At 48.5% G+C, this 27655-nt stretch overlaps 1 protein-coding gene across 6 annotated transcripts in view; it reads right to left on the bottom strand.

Annotated features, from left to right (window-relative positions):
* Positions 1-27655, bottom strand: part of AK9 (adenylate kinase 9) — a 1219082-nt gene that overhangs the window by 602187 nt on the left and 589240 nt on the right. For 4 of the 6 annotated variants that reach the window (XM_085611347.1, XM_085611348.1, XM_085611350.1 and 1 more), the window contains exons 21-22: positions 16973-17053; positions 7319-7402 (exon numbers count right to left, since the gene is read on the bottom strand). In XM_085611347.1, the coding sequence (XP_085467473.1) occupies positions 7319-7402; positions 16973-17053 (165 nt within the window). The remainder of the gene's footprint in view (positions 1-7318; positions 7403-16972; positions 17054-27655) is intronic. The other 2 variants (XM_085611351.1, XM_085611353.1) reach the window with 1 other exon arrangement.

Genomic DNA, 27655 nt, shown 5'->3' with positions numbered 1-27655 from the left:
TCCATTCTTGACTTAAGTCGTGGTTTGTATTCCACTATTTTAGTACATGGTTTGGTCTCTTCCTGGAGACCACTGTGTATTTGTGCTACTTACGTGTTCTTTTTCCTAAGTATTGTGTGTATTGTGTTGATATCTCGGGGTAGTAGATAATACAATGTGTTAGTGAGTGTTTGTAATAAAATATATAACTTTATAACTACACTGTGTGATTTTCTTTCACTTAACCTATCCCATAAGATTAAGTACTGCAAAATAAGTTACTTTAGACTCCTTCTGGACTAAGCCTCGAGGCTACTCTCCACAGCTACCACTTAGAGAGCGCTCTAAGGTTGTCCAATACCACTAAAATCACAATAAGGGTTGTCTTGATTAGTGCAGGGTGCTACACATACATAAGTGAGGACCATATACTAAGCCAGCCTCTCAAAGAATGTGAAAATACGCATCCTGTACAGTCTTCCTTCTCCAGCGCAAGAAGAACCTGAGCCTGGGTCAATATTTTGAATTTCTCCTGTTTGAGGTAAGAATTAAAAAACCATGTGGTCGAGGATCGGTCATAAACAACTGTCCTTTTTGAGTATCAGGAAGTACCGGGAGTAGTACCATTTTGAAGCAATGACTGAACCTCTGGCTTGAAAAGCAGAAGTTGCTCTTCTGAACATAAGCCCTGTCGGGGAGAGAGAGTGGGGGAACTCCTGGAAGGGTAGGGCATACCCATTCTCTACGATGTTCAACACCCAGAGATCTGAAGTAACAGACCTCCAATGCTGTAGAAAATAAGACACCCGTCCTCCCACGGGACAAGTATGCTCTAGGATGGTGGCACTAGAGCTGCTTCCCTGCCACACCAGCTGATGGGGTAGAAAACGAGGAGGAGGAGGAGGAGGAGACTTGCTGTCGTGCAGCACCCTACAGATGACCTCTGCACTTGCCCCTGTAGGACCTGTACAAGGGATTTGCCTGCTGCTGCTGTGGCTATTGCCTGGCATGAAAGGACAAGTTTCTTCCAAAGCCACAAAACTTGCAGAACTGCCGAAAGCTCCTGTGTAGAGACTGAAGCCCCAAAGACCTCGCTGTGGCTTTACTGTCCGTAAAGCACTGCAGGGCCGAATCCGCCTTAGCCCCAAACAGGCGAGATCCATTGAAGGGCAAATCCAGCAATGTAGCCTGAACATCAGACGAGAATCCCGAACCATGCATGTCTCCTGGTAGCCACAGACGATCCCATCGCCCTGGCTACTGAATCAGCCATGTCCAGACCAGATTGTATCACTTGGCGGGCAGCAGCTTGGGCATCCGTCAACACCTCTGAGAAATGCCCTTGTACCTTCTCAGGCAACTTTGGGACAACCTCCCTGGCTGAGTCCATGAGGGCATGGATGTAGCGACCCAAAAGGCATGTGGCATTTGTGGACTTGAGAGTCATACTCCGTGAAGAAAACACCTTCTTTGCCGATTGCTCCATGCGCTTTGACTCCCTATCCGCAGACGTAGATGGGAAAGAACCTGCAGACAACCTCGAAGAACACGAAGCCTGGACCACCAAGCCTTCCAGCAAAGGATGGGTGGACAGGAAAGCAGGATCCCCCGGAGCCACCTTGTACCTCCTTGCCACAGTCCTAGAAACCACTCAAATGGAGATTGGCTTCTGCCAGACATCGAGAATGGGCTCTGTCAATGCCTCATTGAAGGGTGGTAAAAGCTCTAAAATAGAGGAAGGGGAAGGGTGCACTTCTGTCAGAATATTAAACCTCAACTCAGTTGTAGGAAGAAGCAGCTCAAAGAGGTATGCAGCCTTTCTCATTACAGCATGATAAGTGGTCACCTCCTGCATCTGCAAGCCTTTTGGTGATGAAAGCTCCCACTCAGGAGAAGTCCTGCAAACCCTCAAAATTCGGATCAGGTTCTATAATCTCTCCCGCTCCATGTTCCTCCTAGTACACTTCTTACTCCAACAGCCTTTGATCCTCTCTCAGAGACCTCATCCTCATAACCATTGTCGGTGGTGCCAGACGCGTCGCTGGTGACGTCTGGAACGTTGTCAAAGGGATGTCCAAGCCGGTCAAGTTCGAGTCGGCACCAGTTCGGAACCAGATGGTACTGGGGATGTACCATCTAGAGGAGCTCGACCCTCCAAGGGCTGCAACGGCATCCAAAATCTCGGCGTCGGAAGAGGCCCACTCCCTAGGGCCACATATATGCAAGGCATGAGTAATCCCTGGGGAAAGTGAGGTGACAAGCCTCTCAGGGAGTATGCCAATGGACCCATGGGGCCAACCGGCGCACCAGTACGTTTTGCCACTCTGACTGACTGACTGAATTATTTATTGAGCGCACTATTGCCAAGGCGTCTTGGCGCTGAGTGAGGATTAGGATTGGCAGCTTCCAGTCTAAGATTTAGTCAATAGCCTGGTTTTTAATGCCTTTCTAAACAAGATCTTATTCGTTTGCAGGTGTAGCTCTGTAGGCAGGGAATTCAATAACGTTGCCACCTGAAATGAGAAAGCCTTGCCACCCGATTGGGCTCTCTTTATCTTAGGAATGCAGACCAGACCTAGACTGCCAGATTTTAGTGCGCGGGACGGTACATAACGTGGAAAAAGAGATTTCGTGTCCGCTGCACCTCCTCCATTTACAGCTTTGTGCACTAGGCATAATGCCTTGAACTGCACCCTTCGTCGAACAGGCAGCCAATGTAGTTGCCTTATACCATTAGACGTCGGGTGGTGTTTGGGAGGATCCAGCAGCACTCTTACTGCAGCATTTTGCAATGACTGACGTTTGGAGAGCTGTCTTTCTCCAATTCCAACATACGGTGCATTGCAGTAATCGACACACGATAAGACCAAGGCTCCTACTACTGTCTTCCTCAATGCAAAATTAATAAATGGCAGTATTTTTCGGAGGACCTTAATTGTAAAGAAACAGGCCGAGGTAACCTGATTGACTTGAGAAGTGATTGTTAAATCCTTGTTAATCAGGAAATCTAAGTTCTTAGCCTTTTGTACCGGGACGGGACAAATGCCAGCTTCTGGGGGCCACCATAAATGATTCCAAATTGAGGGTTTTTGACCAAATTCTATCACCTCAGTTTTCTCTGTGTTGCGCTTTAGAAAATTAGTATTCATCCAGCTCATAACACATGTGAGGCAATTTCGGAATCGTTCAGCTGTGACTTCGTCACTCTGTGTAAGTGACACCACTAACTGTGTGTCATCAGCGTATGACATCAGTTTTAGACCTTGATCTTTTATCAGTTTTGCCAATAGGGTCACATACAGATTAAACAATGTGGGGGATAACGCTGATCCTTGAGGGACTCCACATGGGAGAAAGAACTCTTCAGACTGAATTCCGTCCCAGTAGATTTGTTGTACTCTAGAGTCCAGGAAGGGCCTGAGCAAGGTTAGAGCAGTATCCCTAACACCCATGGCTTTGAGCCTTTGTAGTAGGACCACATGATTTACGGTGTCAAAAGCTGCCGTTAAATCAAGCAGAATTAGGACAGCTCTGCCACCTTCATCCATGGCCCTACGAATCTCCTCAGTTGTCATTATTAGAGCAGATTCAGTAGAATGTCGTGATCTAAAGCCATGCTGAGAGGAGTCCAGGATATTGTTAAAATCCACAAACTCCATTAGCTCCTGATTCATGGCTTTCTCTAATATTTTAGATGGCAAAGGGAGACAAGATATAGGGCGATAGTGCTTAGTATCCTGAGGGTCCAATGAGTCTTTCTTCAAAATAGGTCTTATACAGGCCTTTTTCCATCTCCGAGGAAAGACTCCAGATCTTATAGTCTCGTTAAAGAGAGGAGTCAGGAAAGCACTTATCTCTTCAGGGGCCAGATGGAGTATGTAGGGGGGACATGGGGCAAGGGGTGAACCTGACTTAGTTTGAATTAGCAGGTTAGTAACCTGTTTTTCATTCAGGAAAGAAAATTGGGACAATCTGGCGAACAAGCCACACATTGCATTTAAAAAATGCAACGGATTGGATCCCGGGTCTGGCATCACATGCTCTGGAGCCATCTGGGGAGGCACTAAATTCGGCTCTGGAGTTAGAGGTGAAGTGGCTGACTTCGGCAACGGTGGAGGCGTTGAGTCTCTAGGAGCCGTAGGAGTCACTGCCCTCGGAGAGACGGCTTCGGACTCACCCCCAGTGATGAAGTCGTAGAGATCTCATCCCTATAATGACGTCTGGGACTCGTGGCACCGACTTCGGAGTTGCATCCTTCGAAGAGCAATGTCAAGAACCATGGCGCTGCTTCTCATTGTGTTTCTTCAAAGACCTCAAAGTGTGTGGAGTCAGCGACTTTGAGAGGGTCCTTGACCTCCTGCGACCTCTCTTCTGCATCTTCTCCTTGGCCATGAATAATTTGGCCACTCTGCTCCTTCAGCTCCTTTGGATTCATGAAGTGCATGTCCCGATGTCGTGGTACGACGAGAAACACCACAAACAATCTTCTTGGGGTCAATGATGGACATCTGGCACTCACATTCTCTGCATGAATAGCAGGCTCACCTTTAATGAAGCAGGTTTCTCAGGACATCCTGTCCCACTGCTGCATCAGCTTCTGCGCCCATGTTTAGGCAGTAATGCTTTGTGAATGTATGCCTGTTCTTCCAGGTGGCTACACAACAGATGTCTTCAAGGGTATCCCAAATACCAAACAATGTGCCAGTGCTGCACTTGATTTACAAACACATGTTTTCTCGGTGTATTGATTGAAACAATCACACTTATGACTACTTTTTCTGTCAGTTTTAATCAAACGCAAATCATTGGATTACATAAAATTTTCTTTACCAACAAATATTCCATAGCCTTAATACCGCATCTCATAGTGGTATCGACATTATTTTTTGTGTACAAATTTTTAAACTTTTTAGACACCTCCTAACATAATACAACAATAATGACATGTTCATCACTCACTTTTTCTACACTCATGCCCATTCACACCCATTCATATCCTTCATCACATAAAAACAAACTAAGTGATATAGTAACAATAACAAAAATGGCCATCCGTATATACAATGTTTTGAGTTTTTTGAGAACTTTGTTCTTTGTTTTAAGTTTACGCTAATAGATTGGCCATAGATTATAAGGTCTACGCGTTTCGAATCCCTTTTCTTCCTGGGACCCTCGTCAGGACCGGTATTCACTGCAGTTTGAATGCAGTAGAACAAACTCAAAGAGTGTCAGGTGAATTGAACGTCCCTCTGCTTGAGGTGTCAGCTGATGAAGAGGACTCGAATATATCGTATCGTGCCACAATCTTTAATGGATCTTGGTCCGTGGACCGGAGTGGCTTCAATGTTGCCAATTGAGCTCGTTGCGCTTAGTGTAACAAGCGTCCGGCGTGTCTGTGGCGCCGCTCACCGTTTAGAAATAGCATCCAATCCCACTCAAAGAAATGGGGCCGAGTCCTCTCGGTGACAAGGGGTGATGTTTTTATTGCCAAATTAAAAGCGCAAACAAGGAGTTGTTGTGTCCATTGAAAGCACAAAGGAAGGAAATGCTGTCTCCAAGAAACGCTGGATAGGGCAGACGCGTTTCAGCTTAATGGCTTTCTTCAGTGCCCGAATCTCCTCAGCAGCGATGTTACACCTGGGGGCCAGTTTAAATAATAGTAGATCTCATCCCATTGGAGTACTGCGCTGGCCCTTCCTCCTCGGCTACTGAGTGCGCTGTTCCTGCGTTCTACTCCATGCCGGGTTTTGTGCCTGCACGTAGCGAGTGCAAAATACAGTGATTTACACACTCGTACACCCAGTGGTGTCCCAGACTTGCAGGCCACGAACATCGCACACTCCAGCAGTTGACACAGGAAACAAAAGGTCAGTTTTACCTTGGTCACCTTCACGCAGTAAAATACCGCTTCCTTTTTCCCCAAAAGGCATAAACACACGTGCGTTTCCTCACCTCTCGGGGGGGCGAGACATTGTATTGTCATACATAGTCCACTAGATGCAAGCCATACATGTTGCTCCTGATCAAAAGGGGGTCCCGGATAACGGCGCTTGCTCACCGTTTAGAAATAGCATCCAATCCCACTCAAAGAAATGGGGCCGAGTCCACTCGGTGACAAGGGGTGATGTTTTTATTGCCAAATTAAAAGCGCAAACAAGGAGTTGTTGTGTCCATTGAAAGCACAAAGGAAGGAAATGCTGTCTCCAAGAAACGCTGGATAGGGCAGACGCGTTTCAGCTTAATGGCTTTCTTCAGTGCCCAAATCTCCTCAGCAGCGATGTTACACCTGGGGGCCAGTTTAAATAATAGTAGATCTCATCCCATTGGAGTACTGCGCTGGCCCTTCCTCCTCGGCTACTGAGTGCGCTGTTCCTGCGTCCTACTCCATGCCAGATTTTGTGCCTGCACGTAGCCAGCGCAAAATACAGTGATTTACACACTGCGATTTTCCTATGGATAATAGGTCCTAACTATACTCTCTCTCTCTCTCTCTCTCTCTCCCTCTCTCTCTCTCTCTCGCTCCCCTCTTTGCCCACACAGTAGAGCAGCACTCGGACAGAATCAGGTGGTGGCAAGCCTTTATTTTAGGTATGAACAAACTCGCACTATGAAAAGAGAACTGAGAACGGCGTTGCACGTAACCATTCCAACTATGGCCTCTGAGGAAGGAAGGATATCTTCTGAAACGCGTCAGGCGAGATGGGGGAATGGCTGTTATTGAAAGCAGCCAGGCAGGAGTCTGTTCATATCTAAAATAAAGGTTTGCCACCACCTGATTCTGTCCGAGTGCTGCTCTACTGTGTGGGCAAAGAGGAGCGTTGATAGATAGATATATATATATATATCACCACAGTACATATATGAGGAGTTCGGTATAAAAAATTTATTCTTACTCACTTTTTAATATTTTGGATTCAATATTTTGTCCTCGATTTTTGCATAGCCTTGCTATTCTGAATTTCATATTCACGGTGCACACCGAGTTTAACAATGTGTTCCTCAGATGGGTTAATTATTCCAGTGTGGTGTGAATGTTGTGGGTCGGACTCATAGACTTACCAGAAAACTCCTGCTGTGTTACTTTAAATCCATTGTCGTTACCTGGTCTTCTATTTTGTGGAAGCAGACAGGGTGCAGCATCCATTCCCACTACTTAGAAATCAGCAGATGGACAAATGAAAATCCTAATGTGCCTCAAGGAGCAAGAGAGTGCTTCTAAGGTGCTTGCAGATGTAGTAGCTATGTATGTGATAAACCTCTCATCAACTAGACCACAAATGACCATCATGAAAAGGTATTTAGTTTGGAAAAGTGTCAGTCACCTACATTATCAACTAACCTGCGTCTGGTGCTGCTGATGTGGACTCCTGCAACTGGTCTGTGGTAATGTCTAGTTGTGCTTTGCTGTCAACCTTTTTTGAGCCTGAGGACATAGAGAATAAGGAGAGTGTGAAAACAGCAAAATGTCTTTTTGCCTGGTTTTCCCAAAAACAATTGGCCATCTAGCAGCTAATACTGGGCTCGATTCATACAGTAGCGGCCGGCACGGATCGGGGGTGGTGAGGCAGGTGGGTGAGGGAGGTAAGGGGATTAATTAAAAAATGTTAAAACTTACCTTACCGCATCTCCGTCATCTCTCCTGAGAACAGGAAACAGGCATCCAGGCTCCCCTTACCAATCACAGTGTTGTGATTGGTCTGAGTGCCATTGTTCAGAGCTCAGCCAGAGACTGGGGCCTGAGCATGTTCTCCACGAAGACTGTAATGCAACCTGCATGGAGAACATGCGGAGTGAGCAATGACTTGTCGGCCCGAGAGGGCAGGCCAAACAGTCACTGTGCACTTAGGAGGGTGCTACCACTACTCACCTGCCCTGCGAGCAGAGCAGCCCTGCCCCGCCCAACCCCGCCCCATTATACAAAGCTGCCGCAGAGGGACAAAATAAAATGATAATAATATTACGTTATTATTATTTTATTTTTCCTTTCTTGCACTGCTTAGCGGAGGAGCAACCACTGGATTTATAGTTACCTTAGGGCATGAGCTACAGTTACTTGAGAGAACTATAACTGGTGAATTTCAGTGGTTTGGTACGTTTAAAATGGCATGTTTTAACTAACATCTCCCTATAACATCACTTTAACCTTTGTTTTTTCAGTACATTTGGAGGTTTTCTTTGAACAAAAAGTATATTTTATTACCGTACGTAAAGCCATCCCCAGCTGTGTGCAGCCTTTGGCTGTACGCATCTGAGGGTTGGCTGTAGTCCAACCCCATGCGGGCATCCGGCACTCCCACCATGCACACCATTTGGTTGTATGCAGCGGGAGTTAACCGCAGACCAGGCTCAGGCCCTGCATTCATCCCCACGCAGGCACCCAATCCCCTGTGCGTGGCGTGGGATTGGCCGCAGAGTCTGAGCTTTGAGCATATCATCACTAAAAAGGCTGTGTTGATGTTAAGCAGCCAGATGGGACAATTATGTAATGGCTCAAAGGGCGCACACATGAGGTAAGTGAGAACCAGGTTCAGATCCCACTGAGGCATGATGAAGGGTGAAACATATGTACAAGCCCTTTCAGAAACCTATTTACAATAGAGGACTCAAATAAGGAGGGTTGCTCAGGCAGAAACAGGAAAGCGGACAGAGGATAAAGATAACCCTTGAGAGGACACAGAGCAGAGCCCTGCTGGGCAAGGGTAAGAATAAAGAGTAAAATATCAGAAAGAGAGTCAGAAAGAGTTCAGCAAATCTTTCTGTACAATATTTCACACATTTTTGCCAATGGCAGGTATATACCATTTTGGTGGAAGGCCGCCTGGCTGCCAGAATAACTACAAACGTTGGGAGGAAGATCAAAAGCTATCAGCTGTTGCCGCTTAATTTCCATGCAAGGAAGTGGAGAGTGGACAGGTTCGGTTGGAAGAACTTCCCCTGCTGCTGCGACAGAAGACCCTCCCGAAGGGACAGCCTGATCAGATGATCAATGCTCATTTTCAGAAGCTTGGGATACAAAACTCTCCGTGCCTAGTCTGGAGCCACAAGAATGACTTGGGCCCAGTCAATCCTGATTTTCTTGAAAACTCTGGGCAGGAGTGGTAAGGGCCGAAAGGAGTGCAGGAGGCCTGAGCTCCACTAGCAACAACAAGCGTCGCTGAGAGAGAGCCGCCTTGGAAACTCCAACATGCAGAACTGCTGACATTGCACGTTCTCTTAGGGGGCAAGCAGATCTAACCAAGGCTCTTCCCAATGCTGAAAATGACCTTGGGCCACTTCCGAGTGGAGACGCCATTCATGATCTGCTAGGCATCGATGGCTGAGTTTGTCTACCCTGGAATTCAAAGAACCTGCCAGGTGTTGAACCACCAAGGTTATGCCCTGCTGTTCCAGTCATGTCCAGAGATGCATGGCCTCTTTATAAATGGTCCACAACCCCACTCTGTCCTGCTTGTTGTAGTACCACATGGTGGTGGTATTGTCCGTAATCACTTGCACTAACTTCCCCTTGACTGAGGGAAGAAATGCTTTTAATGCTAATCGGATCGCCTGAAGCTCCAACAGGTTGATGTGGAGTCTGGATTCCACGAGAGATCAGAGTCCTCTGATGTCCACCTCTCCCAGATGGTCACCCCATTCCAGAAGTGATGGGTCTTCACTACTGTGAGATCTGACTGCGTAAGGGAGAGGGGTCTGCCTCTGAGCCAATCGCGGTTCGTTAGCCACCACCGCAGGTCCTTTGCAGTTCCCTCCGAGATCTGGACCACGTCAGAGAGATTTCCCTGATGCTGCGCCCACTGGAACTTCAGGTCTCACTGCAGAGCCCGAATATGCCAACTGGCATGATTTACCAACAGGAAGCAATAGGCCATGAGCCCAGCAGCCTCAGAGTCATTCTGACCGAAACCCGGGATAGAGGCTGAAAGATCGGAATCATAGTCCAAATATCCCAGACTCACTGTTCGGGAGGATAGACCCGAAACCGCGTCGTGTCCAGAACCGCTCCGATGAAGAGGAGCTTCAGAGATGGAATCAGGTGTGACTTTGGCACACTGATTGAGAACCCCAGTGAATGCAGGAGGTCTGCCATAGTCTGCTGGTGGGAGATGACTGCTTGGGGTGACCCCGCCTTCAGCAACCAATCGTCGAGATAGGGGAAGACTGAAACCCCTGATCGGCACAGATGAGCTGGGACCACCGCCATCACTTTTGTGAACACCCGAGGGGTGCTGGTGAGGCCAAAGGGGAGCAAGGTAAACTGAAAAATGCTCATGGCCTACCGTGAACCGCAGGTAACGCCGGTGGGCCGACAGGACGGGGATGTGAAAATAAGCGTCCTGCAAGTCCAATTCCACCATCCAGTCTTGCGGTTTGAGAGTAGACAAGACCTGAGCAAGTGTCAACATCTTTAACATCTCCTTCCAGAGGAAGCGGCTGATGTTACTGAGATCCAAGATAGGATACAGGCCCTTGTCCTTCTTGGGGACCAGAAAGTAGGGGGAGTGATAACCACGACCTACTTCTGGGACAGGAATGCGCTCGATGGCTCCCTTGGTCGAGAGCCATAACTTCGTGCTGGAGAAGGGCCAGATGATCCTCTGCCAGGCAGTGGTATTGCGATGGCATGGCTGGAGGGGTAGCCTTGAAGGGGAGGGAGCAGCCCATTTGGACTATCTGCAAAACCCACCTGTCTGACGTGATGGTGCGCGAGTGGGGAAGGTGATGGCGAATCCTGCCATCCACTGGCATTTGATGGTCCTGAAATGTTAGATTAGGAAGGTTTAGAGGCTGCTGCAGGGGGGGGGTAGTGGACTGGCCTGCCCACTGGCCCCCGGAACCACGACAGTTATTCCCACGTCCCCGGCCGCGAGAAGGTAGGGTAACTTGCTGCAGCCTGCGGCTCTGTGTGGAACGTAGCGGGGCACCCCTACCATAGCCACGAAAGGGGTGATAAGCAGACTGCACAGGGCGGGTGGAGAGGCCCAAGGACTTGGTCGTAGCTCGTGAGTCCTTGAAATGCTCTAGAGCGTTGTCTGCTTTGTCGCCAAAGAGGCGACAGCCATCAAAGGGCATGTCCATCAAGGTGTTCTGGACATCCCCCGAAAAGCCAGTCGATCTCATTCAGGCGTAGCGTCGAAGCGCTACTGATATTGAAATGGTCCTGCCTAGAGAGGCGGTGGCATCCAGCCCACAACAGATGGCAAGCTTCACTGCATCCATCCCGGCGGTGACAGCCTGGGAGAGTACTGTCCGGGACTCCTCCGGACACTGAGGCAGCACCTGCGCAACCGTATCCCACACAGAGTGGGAATAACGGCCCAAGAGACATGCGGTGTTTACCGACTGCAGTCCTGAGCTGGCGGAAGAGAAAATCTTCTTCCCAAGATGGCCCAGCTTCTTGGAATCCCTTTCCAGTGGGGCGGTAGGGAACGCGCTTTTGGAAGTAGAGGCTTGGACCACCAAGCTCTCAGGGGTGGGGAAAGTGAGTTTGCCCAGGGCCGGGCAGTTGCGTCGGGCGATCATCCTATCCACGGGAGCCGCCGTGTTGGGCCTGGACCAAGTGCCCAAAAGGATGTCAGTGAGGGCCTCGTTGAACGGAAGCAGGGGCTCCGAAGAGCTTGCCGCCGGCTGAAGCACCTCTGTCAGGTTAGTCCTGACTGCCATGGTAGGGAGTTCGAGGTTTAGAGCCTCGGCTGGCCCACTGGCAACACCAGTGCATACGAAGCTCCCTCCTCCGTAGCCATGGTAGGAGGAGACAACATGCCAAGGTCAGGGGAGGTGCCCAGACCATTGGCATCCCCCACTGGGTGCCAGTCTGGCCGAAAAGGGACCCCAGGAGTGAACAGGGGCACATAAACCCATCTCGGCTCCGGATCCGGCGTCGGGCAACGTCGGTCTGGCTCCGTGTCCACTTTAGGATGGAGGCCAGGATAAACGCTGGCCGGGGGGCCAGAGCCATCGGCGGAGAAAGCCTAGCCCCCCCAACCTGTTACTCGGGCCCGAAGGCACGCCGGCGGGTTCGGGCCGCCCAAAGATGGCATGCATCGCCTCATAGAACATACGAAGCTGGGCTGGAGTCGCTCCGGGTCCCAGAAAGGGAGGGAAACGTGGAGTCGACTCTTCAGGCTCTGCACGTGGAGCCGCAGGAAGTAAAAAACCCGCATCCCTCGTCGGATCGGCCGACCGACGAGGAGAAGTCAAAGAGCGATGGTGCTTCTTCGACTTCGACTTACTCGACCCCGAGTGCAAAGACTTCAATGATTGGATGATTGGTTGTGGATCCGCGATCGGTCCCTTGACCTCCCTCGCGACTGGGACCTCGAATGGCATGGAGCCAACTGCCAGCACTCAAGCAGCTTTTGGGACCGCTCCCACAAAGCCTTTGGCGCCATCGACCAGCAGTCGGAGCACAACTTGGGGTCTTGGTCGCGCTCCAGGCAAAAGAGGCACATGCGGTGCGGATCTGTCACTGACATAGTCGGTTACAGGAACCGCATGCCTTGAAGCCGGGCATCCCTCATGCACCAGGAGTTGAAGACTCAAAAATAGGTCGACAAAAGTCGAGAAAAAGTCAGTCAAAAAGTGACTGAAGGTACTGCTCTTCCCGGATCTGCGCTGGCTGGTGCGGAAAAAGAAACAACTGACGTCAGCACGCGAGGGTGGCGTCTAAGTAGCTGCCGCAACGTCATCCCAGTGGCACGACGCCAATGACGGACGCGGAGCCGACCGACGCCACCTTCCGACGCGTAGAGGTACTGCTGACAAAAATACTTTCTGGATCCTGTCTGACGCCTGGATGTAATTCTAAGGTTAGGAATCTATAACTAACGTGTTTCTTTCGGATGTATTTAATAAGGGGAGGGTGGCGCAGGACCCACATTCCTGAGCCTTGTTAGCCCTCCGGGGCTGCAATCATATACAAAGGGGCGAGGGGCCACTCAAGGGGGTAGTGGGCAATCCCCAAAATGCACGGCAAAGGCCATGTGCAGCAGGGGGTTGGATGCAGGGCATGGCTGGAAGCCAGGCTCTGTGGCCGATCCCATGTCACACACGACTAAAGGCTATGTGTGATATGGGGTTGGCTGCCTCTGGCGGTGGTTGGCAACAGGCTTTGCAGCCAGTCCCCAGCCGAGCCCCACACGACCAAAGACCATGCACTACAGGTGGGTTGGCTTTACATCTGGTAATAAAATATTACCTTACGTTAAAAAGAAAACCTAAAAATTAACTGAAAAAAACATACGTTAAAGTGACATTATAGTTCGGTGAATATATCTGTGCCCGCGTAATGTTTGGAACTGAAAAAAACCCACATAATTTCACCAGTTATAGTAAGCAGAGCTAACTTTAACTTGCGTCCCCGCCATGTAATTAGGTAGAGAAATAATATGGTAGTTACCCACACATATGTAAATTTTAAATGAAACTAACACACTCATTGGAAGATATCGTCAGTGATGTCACCAATTATTATTTGAGGTGTCATCAGTGATTTTATAAATGATGTCATAGAACATGTCATGAGTGATATAATAAATGAGATCATAAGCAGTGCATGGCAGGGGCGAAAGTTCTACTTAGCTTTGCTAACTGTAACCAGTGAATTTGTGTTTTTTTGAGTTTCAATTGTTATGTTGGCACTGACATTCTCACCTAAACATAACGTCACTTTAACCTTTGGGTTTTTCAGTGAATTTAAGAGTTTTTTTTAATGTAAAGTGAAATATAACAACAATTCCTAATTATAACGTCTCTTTATCCTTTGTTTTATTCAGTGAATATATATAGGTCACTGTAGTCTTTCTACCATATCTACTTTGATCCAGATCGAAGGAAACAAAGGAGCACTATGAAGAAAAAAAAGAACAGCAAAGGTAAGAAAGGAAACAGGGGTTAAGTCTAGTGAAATAATAGAGAAGTATGTTGAAGGAGGAAACAGAGCCACACCACTGGATGGTGGGGTTGGGCAGGAAGTAGGAAGGAGAATGGTTGAAGGGGGAAACTCTTCCAACCCAAAAATTAGGAGGTGGTATGAAAGAGGAGGAGATAGAAGGGAGGTTTAAGGGGAGAGGCCATATCCATAAAAAGAGGAGAAGGACTAGAAGAAAGGGGAAACACCATGCTACCATGAATGATTTTTTCATCTAGTAGGGATTTAACCAGGCTAGTGTCATCAGTATGGTGACTGCCAATATAGGTGAAAAGAAATTGACAAAGGAAGTTTGTTAATAACAAATAATCAGAACTGTGTTGCAGAGAGGTGGTCCGAGGCCATGCCCCATTTTACACCTCTCTGCAATGCAACTCTGTGGCACTTTCTGGACATACCTGGTGGGTTAGTTGGTCCCCAGGGACCCTCAGGATTCAAGGGGACTTAATTCCCCAACTTAAAATGCGCCACAGGGCGCGTTTCCACACTTGTGATATCAGGCCACGCCCCCTCCCTGCACCACTGCGCAAACGCACCCCCTGGTGCGTTGTAAATTGGGGGATTAACCTCTTCTGTGCCCATGACGAGATAGTCTCGTCATGGAGCACAGTCGCGCTGTGCCCATGACGAGACTATCTCGTCATGAAACCCGCCCACTAATGTAACGCCCGGCACAGGAGGGGGAAAGGGCGTGGCACAGAAGGGGTTAAGTCCCCTTGAGTCCTGAGGGTCCCCAGGGGCCAACTAGCCCACCACTTATCTACATTAAGCGCCACAGAGCTGCATTGCAGAGTCGTGTAAAAAGGGGCATGGCCTGGGCCACGTCTCTGCAATGCAGCGCAGTGGCGCTTACTGGAGGTAAGTGGTGGGCTAGTTGGCCCTCAGGGACCCTCAGGATTGAAGAGGAATTAATTCCCCAACTTAAAACACGCCACAGGGTGTGTTTGCACACATGTCACCTCAGGCCCGCCCCCTCCCTTCACCACTGTGCAAACGCACCCCGTGGCACGTTTTGAGTTGGGGGATAAAGTCGCCTTGAATCCTGAGGGTCCCTGGGGTCCAACTATCCCACGAGGTACCCCCAGTAAGCGCCACAGAGCTGCGTTGCAGAGAGGTGTAAAAAGGGGCTTGGCCTCTGAACACCTCTCTGCAACACAGCTCCCTGGCACATACTGGAGGTACCTGGTGGGCTAGTTGGCCCCCAGGGACCCTCAGTATTCAAGGGTAATTAATTCCCCAACTTACAACTCACCAGGGGGCACATTTGCACACTGGTGAAGGAAGGGGACGGGGCCTGAGGTGACATGTGTGCAAACATGCCCTGTGGCACGTTTTAAGTTGGGGAATTAATTCCTCTTCAATCCTGAGGGTCCCTGTGGGCCAACTAGAGAGACGGAGCGCACTCAGTGGAGTAACATTCATGATTTGTGAGCCCTTGGCAGCACCTGCTCTATTGTTTTCTTTGTGAGCTGCCTGAGTCTGTATTTTTTAGAGGAGCCCTTGGGCTCTTTTCGTTTTCCCGCGTTACCAGCCAGCCGCTATTTCAGTAGGCGTGGCCACGTCTCCATCCCCCGTTCTTAGCCCTACCTGATTGGTTTAGTATTTAAATACTGCCTTTCACTCGTTTGCGGCGTTACTGCTCCGGCGTCTTGACCGGCCCTATTTTTGTGACAGGTGAGGCTCCTGACTCCTGGGCTTTTCTGTTATCGTGCCGCTTCCATTCTGCGCGGCGCCCCCTCGCCCCTTATTTTCTTCCCCTTCCCTCGTTTTACAAATCTGTCTCCTGTTTTCCATCCCTAGACGGAGGAGGTTTGTTCGATTCCCCAACAAGCGTTTTGCTCTTTCATCATCTTTGCCCTTGGCTGCCCCATTGATCCGGCGCTCGACCTGTCTTCAGTTTCGGCTATATATCTTTACAAACGGGTAAGGTTCACGGCTCTTGCCTACTGATCATTCTGTCATATTCACTGCCCGTCGTATTAGCCAACCTCCCTCTTCTTTGATCGGAGAATCTTTGGTGCATGTGTTTACAGAAGAGCTCTGTGTTTATTTTTTGTAACAGACTGTGACCAGTATCATAAAGCTTATGACTAATGCTTTCGGTTGCCACTATAGCTTAATTTGAACTTGAAGGCTGATGATACATATGGAGTCATTCTGAAAAAAGGATTTATGTACCTACAAAATACCATCATCAATGTAATTGTTTCTTGGTTATTTTGGTCCATTTGTTCATGTTTTGCCTTTGTTGCTTTGAGTATGGCTGGATTCATGATTTTCAGGACATATGAGTATGTGTGGGTATGAGTTTGTTGGCTTGAATGAGTGAGTGTGGTGTGGGATGTGATCTGTCTCTCCTTTTTATTGGCCATTTAATATACTAATATGTGAACTGATTATTAATACATTTTGATATGTTTTGAATTTTTGACTGTGGCATGCATTTGTCTATAGGCCAGCTTCTTGGGTGTTTATATATCTGCGACATATAGCGCAATTTAATTAATCCAGGTAGAGAACTTTTGTCTGAGTGGTGAGTGGGCCATTAGTCTTTAAAAATTTTCTAACGGCGCCAAAGATAGTGGCAAAACAAAAAACGCTTTTTGAATAGAAACAAGGTCCTAACTATAACTACCTACTGGCGACCACCAGTAGGTAATATATATTTAATGGATAATCTGAATTTGATAGTCAGGGTGCGCACTGAGTCCAACAATGTGTTCCTCAGGTGGCTTAATTATCCCAGTGTGGTGCAATGTTTTGGATTGGACTCATAGACTTACCATAAAACCCCTACTGTGTTTCTTACAATCCATTTTCGTTAACCAGACGTCTTCTATTTTGTGGAAGCAGAGAGGGTGCAACATCCTTTCCCACCACTTAGAAACCAGCAGATAGACAAAGTAAAAGCTTAATGTGCTTTAAGGAGTAGGAGAGTGCCTCTAAGGTGCTTATAGATGTAGTAGCTTGGCATGTGATAAACCTCTCATCAACTAGACCAAAAATGGCCATCATACCAAGGTATTTCATTATGAAATGTATCATCCACCTACATTATTAACTAACCTGATTCTGGTGCTGATGATGTGGCCTCCTGCAACTGTTCTGCGATAATGTCTTGTGCTTTGCTTTCAACCTTTTCTAAACCTGTGGACATGGTGAGTAAGGAGAGTGTGAAAATGGCAAATAGTAATTTTGCATATGGCTGCAAACAACAACTGGACATCTATCCAGCTAATACTGGACGCAATTTATAGTTACCTTAGGGCATGAGTCAAAGTTACTTGAGATAAGAAGATAGACTGTTCATTCTTGAAAACACCAGATACCCACACACACGGTCTGGGTTCACTGATTAGTTGATGTCACCAACAATGCATTTCTGCTTCATAAAGCCTTGATCACATCATGGAAGACACCATTTAGGGTACATTTTATAGACAATCACCATTTGTGCGTCACATTACGTGCAATTGTCATAGTGAAAATACTGTGAATATTATCAGCAGCATGTAAACCTCTAATACATACTGTGTGTACATAATTGCCGTAAATTCAGAGAACACTGATAAATTATCACAGAGCTTGTAAATGCCTATAAAATTAAAAGTAAGAATTTAGACCTAAAATAAAATGTAATGCAGGCAAAACAATCAGTGTGCTGACGTTATAAAAAAATGGTCTCTATCAAATGCTGCTCATACAGAATTCATTACTGTAAAAGTGTATTGAGCAAATTAGATAATATTAGTGGGGGCCCACAGTTGTCCATGAATATCTAATTTCAATCAGGCCCTAGTGGGCATACGCTGCGTATTGGACATTCTAATGTGCAGAAATGTCTTAGTGCCAAGAGAAAAATTAACTATTATAAAAGTGCCTAGTGCAGATTTAATGATATTAATTGAAACCTGCATTTGGCCATGAACACCTCATTTCAATCAAGCCCTTTGTACTAAGTGTATAGCCAGAAAAACTGTATGCAAATATAAACTGTCAAACCTGATCAATGAATGATAAGAAATGATGAATTTCAACATATGGAATGATGTGAAACAAAGTCCAACAACTGTGCAGCCCATGTGGGCACAGTCCATTTTGGACAAATGTGGAGCTCATGCCATAACCAGAGTGATAAATCATGCAGAGACAACTACTCTATGTTAAACAAAAGTGGCACACACAAAATAAAGGTTATACCACTAAAAAAGAAGAAAAAGGGGATTTTGGAGGAAAAGGATCAAACGGAAAATGGACATAAAGGACATATCACTCTACTGTCATAGTTTTTCTAAGCTACAAATGTGTGTGTTGCTCTGCTGGTACTGAGCCCTCCTGGACCTTTACAATCAAACTTGAGAACATACATTGATGCCAGTTTTCTGAGGTCTTTCTCCCTATCTGCACCCCAGGCTGTCCTTGGCACTGTATCTATAACATAGTACTTTCAGTGTCTGTCTTTGTTATCATGTACTGCTAGAAAGTACCTTACAATTGGATATGAACTGTCACTATTCTTACTAACCCTGGCATGCTGTAAAATGCAGTTGAGAACTTGGAGTTTAGTACTCCCTAAGTATCGGAGTCCACAAGTGCACTCCAATACATATACTGTATAGTCAGTTTCACAGTTATATACCCCTTTGATTTTTTTCGGCGGGGGGGGGGGGGGGGGGGGGGAGAGTTCCAGGGGTGTATTGTACTGAGTCGTATTGATCCTGTATTCACAAGCTCTGCACTGCTGCATTTTCAGAATCCTTGGCTACTTGAGAACCAGATACTGGTGGTACGTTCTGGTAAACTACTCTTAACTAGATCATCATGCATGAACCTCACTCTTTTATAAGTGCATCCTAGCTTAACAGGAAGCGCGGAACCTATTACATTGTAATTTCTTGCCAGATGTCAGTATTTATTCAGTATCCTGCGAATTGTGTTGTGGTCAGTGCTAAAATGAGTGATGAATCTATACTTTATTTATGATGTTTACCTTTTTCTTTATGGGGTTTGAATAAGACTGTTTCCTGTTTTAAGCCCCTAGTCTTGCCAATGGCTTTACTAATTACTTTTGCAGAGTAACCCAGCTCCCTGAATCAAACCGCCGTTTCTCCAATGGCTGAATGAAATTCTGTGCCATCAGTACAATTTCTGCTCAGTCTGAGTGCTTCTCCATGTGGGATACTGGCAGGGAAGATGCAGCTGTGACAGCGGCCAACGTGGAGAACGGCAGTGCTCAGGAGAAGATGGCGGCAGGATTAACAGAGGCCCATGGAGCCAACACAGCAACGTCGATAGGGGTGTGGGATAATCTGAGCGTGAGCTCCTGCATTAGCTTTTGATGGACAGCCGCCGCATTGTGGGTCGGTGCGGGCAGTGGTGCCTCCGAAACAGTTGATGACCTTAAATAGTGAAAGTAAGTGCAACAGCAAGGCTCCCGTTAGAGAGGACGTGGAGCGCAGTGTAGACTTGGGTTTGCAGGGGTTAGGGGTGGTGCTTAAAAAACTTTTTTGTTAATACGAAAGGTTTTTTTTTAATGGTATTTATTGAAATCTTTTCCAAACCAACTTACAGAAATATATGAATCACGATAGGCTACATGTTTTGTTTTTGTACATTTCCATTTGCATTTATGTGCCCTCCTGATAAGGGCAACAGTCCAATTACAATATTGCAATTGTATGACAACATCATTGATCCACCCTAGGGATTTTCCTACATATGTTTGCATTACAAAGCTGTGCCAAATCATAAAATCAAACTAAATAGAACCTAAATGGTGTGCCTGTCTAGTATATAAGTGTTATAAATGTGATACCACTATCTGCACCGCTTGTCAATAGTGCAACCTGCAAGGTAAATGTGCTAGTGTGAACTACGATGATGGTAGGTTGGAGGGGGCTGCTCAGTGTAGTTTCCGTACAGTAACCAAGGTGTGACTGTGCTGGGTCTAAGTGAAAGATATCTGAGTCCGTGAGTTAGGTATGTGTGCGCATAGCTAAGCGCTTCCTTTAATAGAGCACCTAGATGTGGATACTGAGGATCCTAGATGTGCCCACAGGCTAACGGTGAGACCACTGATTTGTTACAGGTTAGTGCGTGTTGTGCAAAGACTGGATTCTATGGTGATCAAATATTGCTGCCATTCGATAGGTTATGCTCTAGACGTCGGACGTGAAGCCTGGGATGCCTGTATCTCCTGTGCGGCCACCAGGGCCCGGCGAAGGGCCACCAGCCATGCCTGGATAGAAGGGCCCACCGAGGATTTCCAGGCCATACCAAGTGCACGTTTAGCCAAGACCAGCGCCAAGTCCAGGAACTTATTGAAATTCTTGCAACGTGTATTACGTTTTGTAATGCCGAGCAGGTAATGCACACCATGGACTGGAATTGGGGTTTCCGTTGCTGCTGTTAATATTTCTGAGACTTTTCTCCAGAATGGCGTGATGTGAGGGCATGTCCAAACCATGTGTAAAATATTGGCGTCCGAATGTTTGCATCTAGGGCATATGTCTATGGATGTTGGGTACATACGAGCCTATTTGTGAGGGGTTAGGTATGTATGATGTATATAGTTGAATTGGGTGAATTTTAATCCAGCATTTGTGGATATTATCTTGGGGTTTCCCATGCACTGCACCCACTGTTTGTTGGTAATTTCGAAGGACAGTGCCGTACACTAGAAGTCTCGCAATGGAGTTAGTGAGGGGGCTGTGTCCATTCGAAAGGAGTTATAGATGGCTGTGATGACTTTCCTGTCTGTCCCGTGTGTCAATAAAGTATTTAAAGCTCCGGAGGCTGTGGGTACTGTGCTTATGTCTCCCCAAGTTTGTGTTGCTTGTTGCGTTAATGTCGCGTATAAGAGGAATGTTCCTGGCGACACACCGTAATCGTTCATCAGAATGTCGAAACCGCATAGGGGTAAATCTATGAATAGGTCACCCCACATTGTGAGGCCGGCTGTGTGCCACTCTACTAATTCTGGGCTCTTTAGGTGAATATATGTGCCTGGTGTCTTCTTGATGGGGAGATTTGGAGCATATGGAGGGGATGATGTCTGGATAATACGTATTTCGTCCAGACGTCGCAGGCTGCCAACATCAGGGTGCATCTGCTTTTCCTCTGTAGTGCCATTTTAGACCCCGACAACCACTCGAGCAAGGCTGACTGCTTAAGATCTATTGCCCAGGTGTCCAGTTCAGATAGGTTATTTCTTGCAAGCCAGCACATAGGCCATTAAAGTTGTGGAGCTGCGTAATATAGTTCATAGTTGGGGGCTCCTAGTCCACCCTCTGATATAGGGAGGTATAGTTTGGGGAGTGCTACCCTTGCCCTGGTACTGCCCCATATCAGGGTCACAAGCAGTGACCACAGGTCTTTAAATATTTTCTGAGGCAACCTGTAAGGGAGTACAGTGAAAAAGTAAAGAAGCCTCAGAAGAAGGAGCATCTTGGAGATGGCTATCCCGCCCATGGGGGATAGTGGGAGGTTGGTCCACAATGGGAGCGTGTCACTAGCACTGGTGATAACCCTACCCAGGTGGCCATCTATAAGATAGGAGGAGGAGTGATAGATCTGGACTCCTAAGTATTTGAAGGAATCATATGCTTTGATGAGTGGGGCATGTGGTTGCTGCTGCCTCTGTCGAGCGGGTATGGCCGACATTGGAAATAACAGAGACTTAGCCCAGTTTTATTTTCAGGCCTGAGAACCGTGCATCAATGTCCAATAGGTCTTTTAGCCTACAGAGGGCTGCGGTCTGGTTGTGGAGATAGATCAGCGCATCATCCGCGTAGAGGGAGACTATGTGCCACTGTGTATGTGACCTTATGCCCCTGCCCAAGACAGGGCTGCAAAGTGCGCATGCCAAAAGGCTCCATGGCCAGGCAAAAAGAATTGGCGAGAGCAGGCAACCCTGCCTGGTGCCCCGCTCAATTTCAAAGGGCGGAGAGACAACGCGACCCATTCTCACCCGGGCCCGTGGGCTGGTGTATAGTATTTTAAGAACTCGGGACCTATACCAAACCATGCCAACACTGCCAGCAAGTAATCCCATCCAAGAGTGTCAAATGCTTTCTCGATGTCTAAATCGGCGATCCAGTACTGTTCGGTTGTTGATTGATTGAACCCATTCCAGCAGTTTAAATAGGCGACGGAGGTTTAGCCTTGTGTTTCTACCAGGGATGAACCCATTCTGGTCCGTATGTACCAGTAGTGGGACAACGTCCAATAGCCTATTGGCTAGCAGGTACCTAACATTTTATAATCTGAAGTTAATAGCGACAGCGGTCGGTAGGAGCTCATAAGAAGAGGGTCTCTACAAGGTTTCGGAAGAACCACTAGTATTGCCTCACGGAGAGGGGGGGTACTGTGCCCCATTTGAATGATTCCTTATAAATGGTAAGCAACCGGGGGGACCAGCTGTTTTGAGTATGTGGTGTAAAATTCTGTGGGCCAGCCGTCCATTCCTGGGGTTTTACCCCTGGCTAGTTGTTTGATGGTATCAGAGATTTCAGCCTCCGTGGTGGCGGCCTCCAGCTCTGTGTTTTGGGCCTGCGTGACCTGTGTAAGGGCTGCTTGTTTTAAAAAGATGTGCATTATTTGAGGGTTGCCGGGGTCAGGTGCCTTATAAAGTGTTGTGTAATATTTATAAAAGAAGAAATAAGAAAAGAATGCAAATTCTCAAAGTTCAAGATAAGTCTGTGACAGTCACTTATTGTGTGTGGGGTGTGCTAAATCTTGTTCCTCTTTGCTATGTTTTGGTTGGCCGCCATAGTAGAGCGTTCATGGATGAGCCGAGCAGAGACTGTGGATGGTAATCGCCAGCAAAGTTTCTCACCTACATAAAGTTTTTTGCTAATCCCCCTGATATGCCACCTGTTTGTCCCTTAGTTGTGGTTAATTAGCCCAGTTCATCCGAGGTTTGCGGTGTCACGGTGGGACCATCACCCATCATCATTAGTTGCTGTAAGTTAGAAAGGTATATTCCTGTTCCGGTGTGGCCTCCGTTTCTGAGTCTGAGCATAGTGGGGAAGCAGAAGCGCCATGTTTCTCCACCTGCTTGAGAGCTTGTTCTCTTTAATTCACAGCCTGAGCTTTTGTAGGGCTCTGTCCTTCGGCTAGGCCGCAACGTCCACAATGCGACGTCTTTTTCCATTGCTGGCTGGGACCCGATGTAGATTTTGGAGCTGTTGCCACTCCATTTTGTTCTATCCAGGTCCAGGTGTCCTCGGGGGAGTGACAGAAGACCACATTGCCTTTATGTTGTATACGCAGAGAGGCAGGATATTGCAGAGCATACTTTACTTCATACTCGCGGAGACACCGTTTGATTTCCAGGAAGGAAGACCTACGGCGCTGCACCGCCAACGTATAGTCCGGGTAGATGTGGATCTCTGCATTCTCAATTATCCATGGTCCCCGGGCCCTCCTGGTCCCTGCTGCGGTAATTGAAAAGGCGTGCCACCACCAGTCTGGGGGGGTTGCCTGGTCGAGAGGGCCCTCCCCCGGAAGTCATGGGGAGCGTTCTACAGAAAAGAACTTGGAGTGCTTGCTTTGAAGAATGACTTCTGAGAACCAGGTTTCTAAGTACAGTTCCATACTTTGTCCATCAATTCGTTCCGGCATTCCCACCAAGCGCACATTATTCCTGCGCGATCTGCCCTCCTGGTCGTCGACACGGTTCCTGAGGTACTCCACCTCTTCTTGTAGAGTTTTGATTTGGGCCACCGACGAGGACACAGTTGGCTTAACAGAGGCTATCGTCGATTCTATGTCCTCCACTCTGTCCTTCAATTTCTTATGGTCCTCACGCAGACATCCTAGCTCAGCGCACAGTTTTTCTATTTTGGGGACCAGTGTGGATTTAATGTCCATTGCCGCCACCATAAGTTTGTCGAGGCGGTGCGAGAGGTCAGCTTGGGGCATGGGCTGTCCTGCCAATGTCTGTTTTGAGCCCTGAGTGCCAGGTGGTGGGCCCTGTGTTTCATTGGTGTGTGGCTGCTGCTTATCTGTTCTTGGTTTGCCCATTGTAGCCGTGATGATGCTGCACAGGCTCCAGGAAGAAAAGAGGGGCAATTGTCTCGGAACGTGTGCCCGCGCAGCACTGAGGCGCACTCAATTAGGCAGAACGGTGAGTTTGCAGTATGGGTCGCACAATCTGTACCTAGTGTCAAGGCTAGGATGTATGTGTGTCGGAAGACTCTGGTCACTTCACTGCATAAGCAACCCACAGTGCCATGCAATAGTGTGTGATATCGTTTGTAGCTAGCCAGGGCAGGAGAGACTGAGAGCCCTGTGTTAGCTATGTAGCTTTTGGGCACAAGCAATGATTTGATGGTGAGGAGCATCCCCCGCCACTGCTGGAGCAAAGTCACCTAAGACCAGCTAACCACCACCCTCGCCCGGAGCCCACCCGCCGACCTCACCGACCCTGACTCCGCCTCCCGCAACCTCAGACAATGGATAGACGACTGCGCCAACACCATCGCCCTGATCAAGAAACCCTCCAACAGACACACCAGCAAGAAAGCCAGCTGGTTCACTGAAGACCTCCAGGCCACCAAGCAAACCTGCCGAAAGCTAAAGAAGAAATGGCACCGTGAACAGACACCAGACAGCTACACAGCCCACAAGAACGCCACCTGCAAACACCATCACCTCATCAGATCCGCCAAAAGGGCCTCCTTCAAAGACCGCGTAGACAACAACACACACAACAGCAAAGAGCTCTTCAACATCGTGAAGGAACTCTCCAACCCCAGCTCCAACACCAACGACATCCCACCTTCGCAAGACCTGTGCGACTCCCTTGCCACCTTCTTCTATCGCAAGATCGCAGACATCCACGACAGCTTCAACGCCATGACCATCCCGACAACCACGGAGACCTCCATCCCCACGCCCAACATCCACACCGACCTCCTGCTCTCCTGTACCAACATAACCGACGACGACACTTCGGATCTCCGTCAGACCCATGCCCATCCACGCCACATCTAAAACAAAGCCAGCACCACCATCGCACCCCATCTCCGGAAAGTCATCAACATCTCCTTCGAGACAGCAACCTTCCCGGAGAGCTGGAAGCACGCCGAGATCAACGCCTTACTCAAAAAACCCAAGGCTGACCCCCAAGGACCTCAAGAACTCCAGCCCATCTCCCTGCTCCCGTTCCCGGCGAAGGACATCGAGAAGACCGTCAACAGACAACTGACCCGCTACCTTGAGGAGAACTGCATCCTGGACCCATCCCAGTCCGGGTTCCGCAGCAACCACAGCACCGAAACTCCCCTCAACGCCGCCACCGATGATATCAGGGCCCTGCTGGACAATGGGGAAACCGCGGCCCTCATCCTCCTGGACCAGTCAGCTGCCTTCGACACTGTCTGCCACTGCACCCTACGCACACGCCTCCAAGACGTTGGGATCCAAGACAAGGCTCTGGACTGGACCACCTCCCTCCTCTCCGGCAGAACCCAGAGCGTCCGCCTCCCCCATTTCCGCTCCGAAGCCACCAAAATCATCTGCAGCATACCCCGGGGCTCATCCCTCAGCCCGACATTGTTCAACATCTACATGGCACCGCTCGCCCACGTCGCCCAACTGCTACGCCGACGACACCCAGCTGATCCTCTCCCTCACCAAGGACCCCCTCACCGTCAAAACCAACCTCCATGAAGGAATGAAAGCCGTCGCCGAGTGGATGAAGAACAGCCGACTGAAGCTAAACTCGGAGAAGACGGAAGTCCTCATCCTCGGCTCCACCCCCTTGGCCTGGGACGACTCCTGGTGGCCGACCACACTGGGAACAGCTCCAACACCCACCGACCACGCACGCAACCTAGGGTTCATCCTCGACTCTACTCTCTCCATGACAAAGCAGGTCAATACCGTCTTGTCCTCCTGCTTCAACGCCCTCCGCATGCTCTGCAAGATCTACAGGTGGATACCCACCGAAACAAGAAGAAAGGTCACCGAGGCCCTCGTCAGCAGCAGGTTGGACTACGGAAACGCCCTCTGCGCAGGAGCCTTGGCCAAACTCCTGAAATGACTTCAATGCATCCAAAACGCCTCTGCACGCCTGATCCTCAACATCCCTCGCCGCAGCCACATCACACCCCACCTGAAAGACCTGCACTGGATCCCTGTTAACAAGAGGATCACCTTCAAGCTCCTCACCCACGCGCACAAGGCACTCCACAACACCGGACCAGCATACCTCAACAGACGACTCAGCTTCTACACCCCCAACCACCAGCTCTGACCCGCCGACCTCGCCCTCACATAGTCCCCCGCATCCAAAGAGCGACCTCCGGCAGCAGATCGTTCTACCACCTCGCCGCCAAGACCTGGAACACCCTACCCATCATCCCACGGCAGACCCAGGACCTGCTTACCTTCAGAAGACACCTCAAGACCTGGCTATTCAAGCAGTAGCAGCATCCCCCCCAGTGCCTTGAGACCCTGATTGATTGATTGATTGATTGATTGATTGATTGATTGATTGATTGAGGAGCAGGGGCACCAATGCCTATACACGTTATTATTATTATTATTATTATAAGGATTTATATAGCGCAGATTAAAAAATCGAAAACTGTAACCCTACGGGTATCCAGGCGCTCTGACCAGACAAGATGTTTTATCGCACGAGAGGACAAGTTGGAGACTTTACGCTGCTGGGAACAACCAGGTTTTGAGGCTCCTTCTAAATTCTATCAAAGACTGCGTTTGCCTGAGGGCTGGTGGGAGTTCATTCCAGCTTTGGGCTCCGACCACCCTGAATGCCCTCCCTCCTAATCTTGCCCGTTTAAAACTGGGCTGTACCAGCAGATTGGCCTTGGATGACCGCAGCTGCCTTACTGGGGAATACCAGGCAAATCTTTCCTGGAGTGGGATCGGGCCTAGTCCATGGATTGCCTTGTGCACCAGGCACAGAGATTTGAAAAGGACTCTTTCTTTAACGGGTAACCAATGTAGATCTCTGAGTGCCTGGGTGGAGGAGGAGTCAAACTTACGACCAAGTGCCAGCTTGGCAGCAGCTGACTGAACTCTCTGTAGCCCCTGCAGAATGTATTGGGGGGCTCCGAGATACAGAGAGTTGCAGTAATCCAGCCTGCTGAGGATAATGCTTCTTACGACCGTGTTACGGGAATCTGCAGGCAACAATGGGAGGACACGGCGTAGAAGTCGCAGTAGACCAAAGCAGGTACTGGAAGTTTTGCTAGCCTGTGAAGCCAGCTGAAGGTTGTTATCGAACAAGACCCCTAGGTTCCGTACAGTGCTAGCTGGTGTCAGTGGAGCTGAATCCGGGGCGATTCTGAAGTCCACCGGAGGATGTTGAATCAGTCTTGTTGGTGCATAAAGCAACAGTTCTGTTTTGTCTCCGTTGAACTGCAGACAGTTTCTCCGTAGCCAGTCCGTTGTCTGCCTCATGCAATTTTGGAACTGCTCCAGAGAGACTGCCTGTTTGCCTTCCAAGGAGAAGGCCAGTTGGGTGTCGTCAGCATAATTGATCAGCTCCACCCCAAACGCTTTAATGATGGAAAATAGCGGTTGTAAGTATACATTAAATAGGATGGGGCTGATACTCGAGCCCTGTGGAACTCCGAAGTCCACTGGTGTGGTCTCTGAGATGAAAGAACCCATGGTCACCCTTTGGTGTCTTCCCGTTAGATAAGAACGCAACCACTGTAGTGCTTGACCTCCAACCCCAACCTCCGTCAGCCGTCCCAGCAGCGTTTCATGACT

Source organism: Triturus cristatus, chromosome 6 (assembly GCF_964204655.1).
Source record: "Triturus cristatus chromosome 6, aTriCri1.1, whole genome shotgun sequence".
NCBI lineage: Eukaryota > Metazoa > Chordata > Amphibia > Caudata > Salamandridae > Triturus > Triturus cristatus.
The sequence above is the reverse complement of the archived record's forward strand: the minus strand, read 5'-3'. Positions and strand labels throughout refer to the sequence as shown.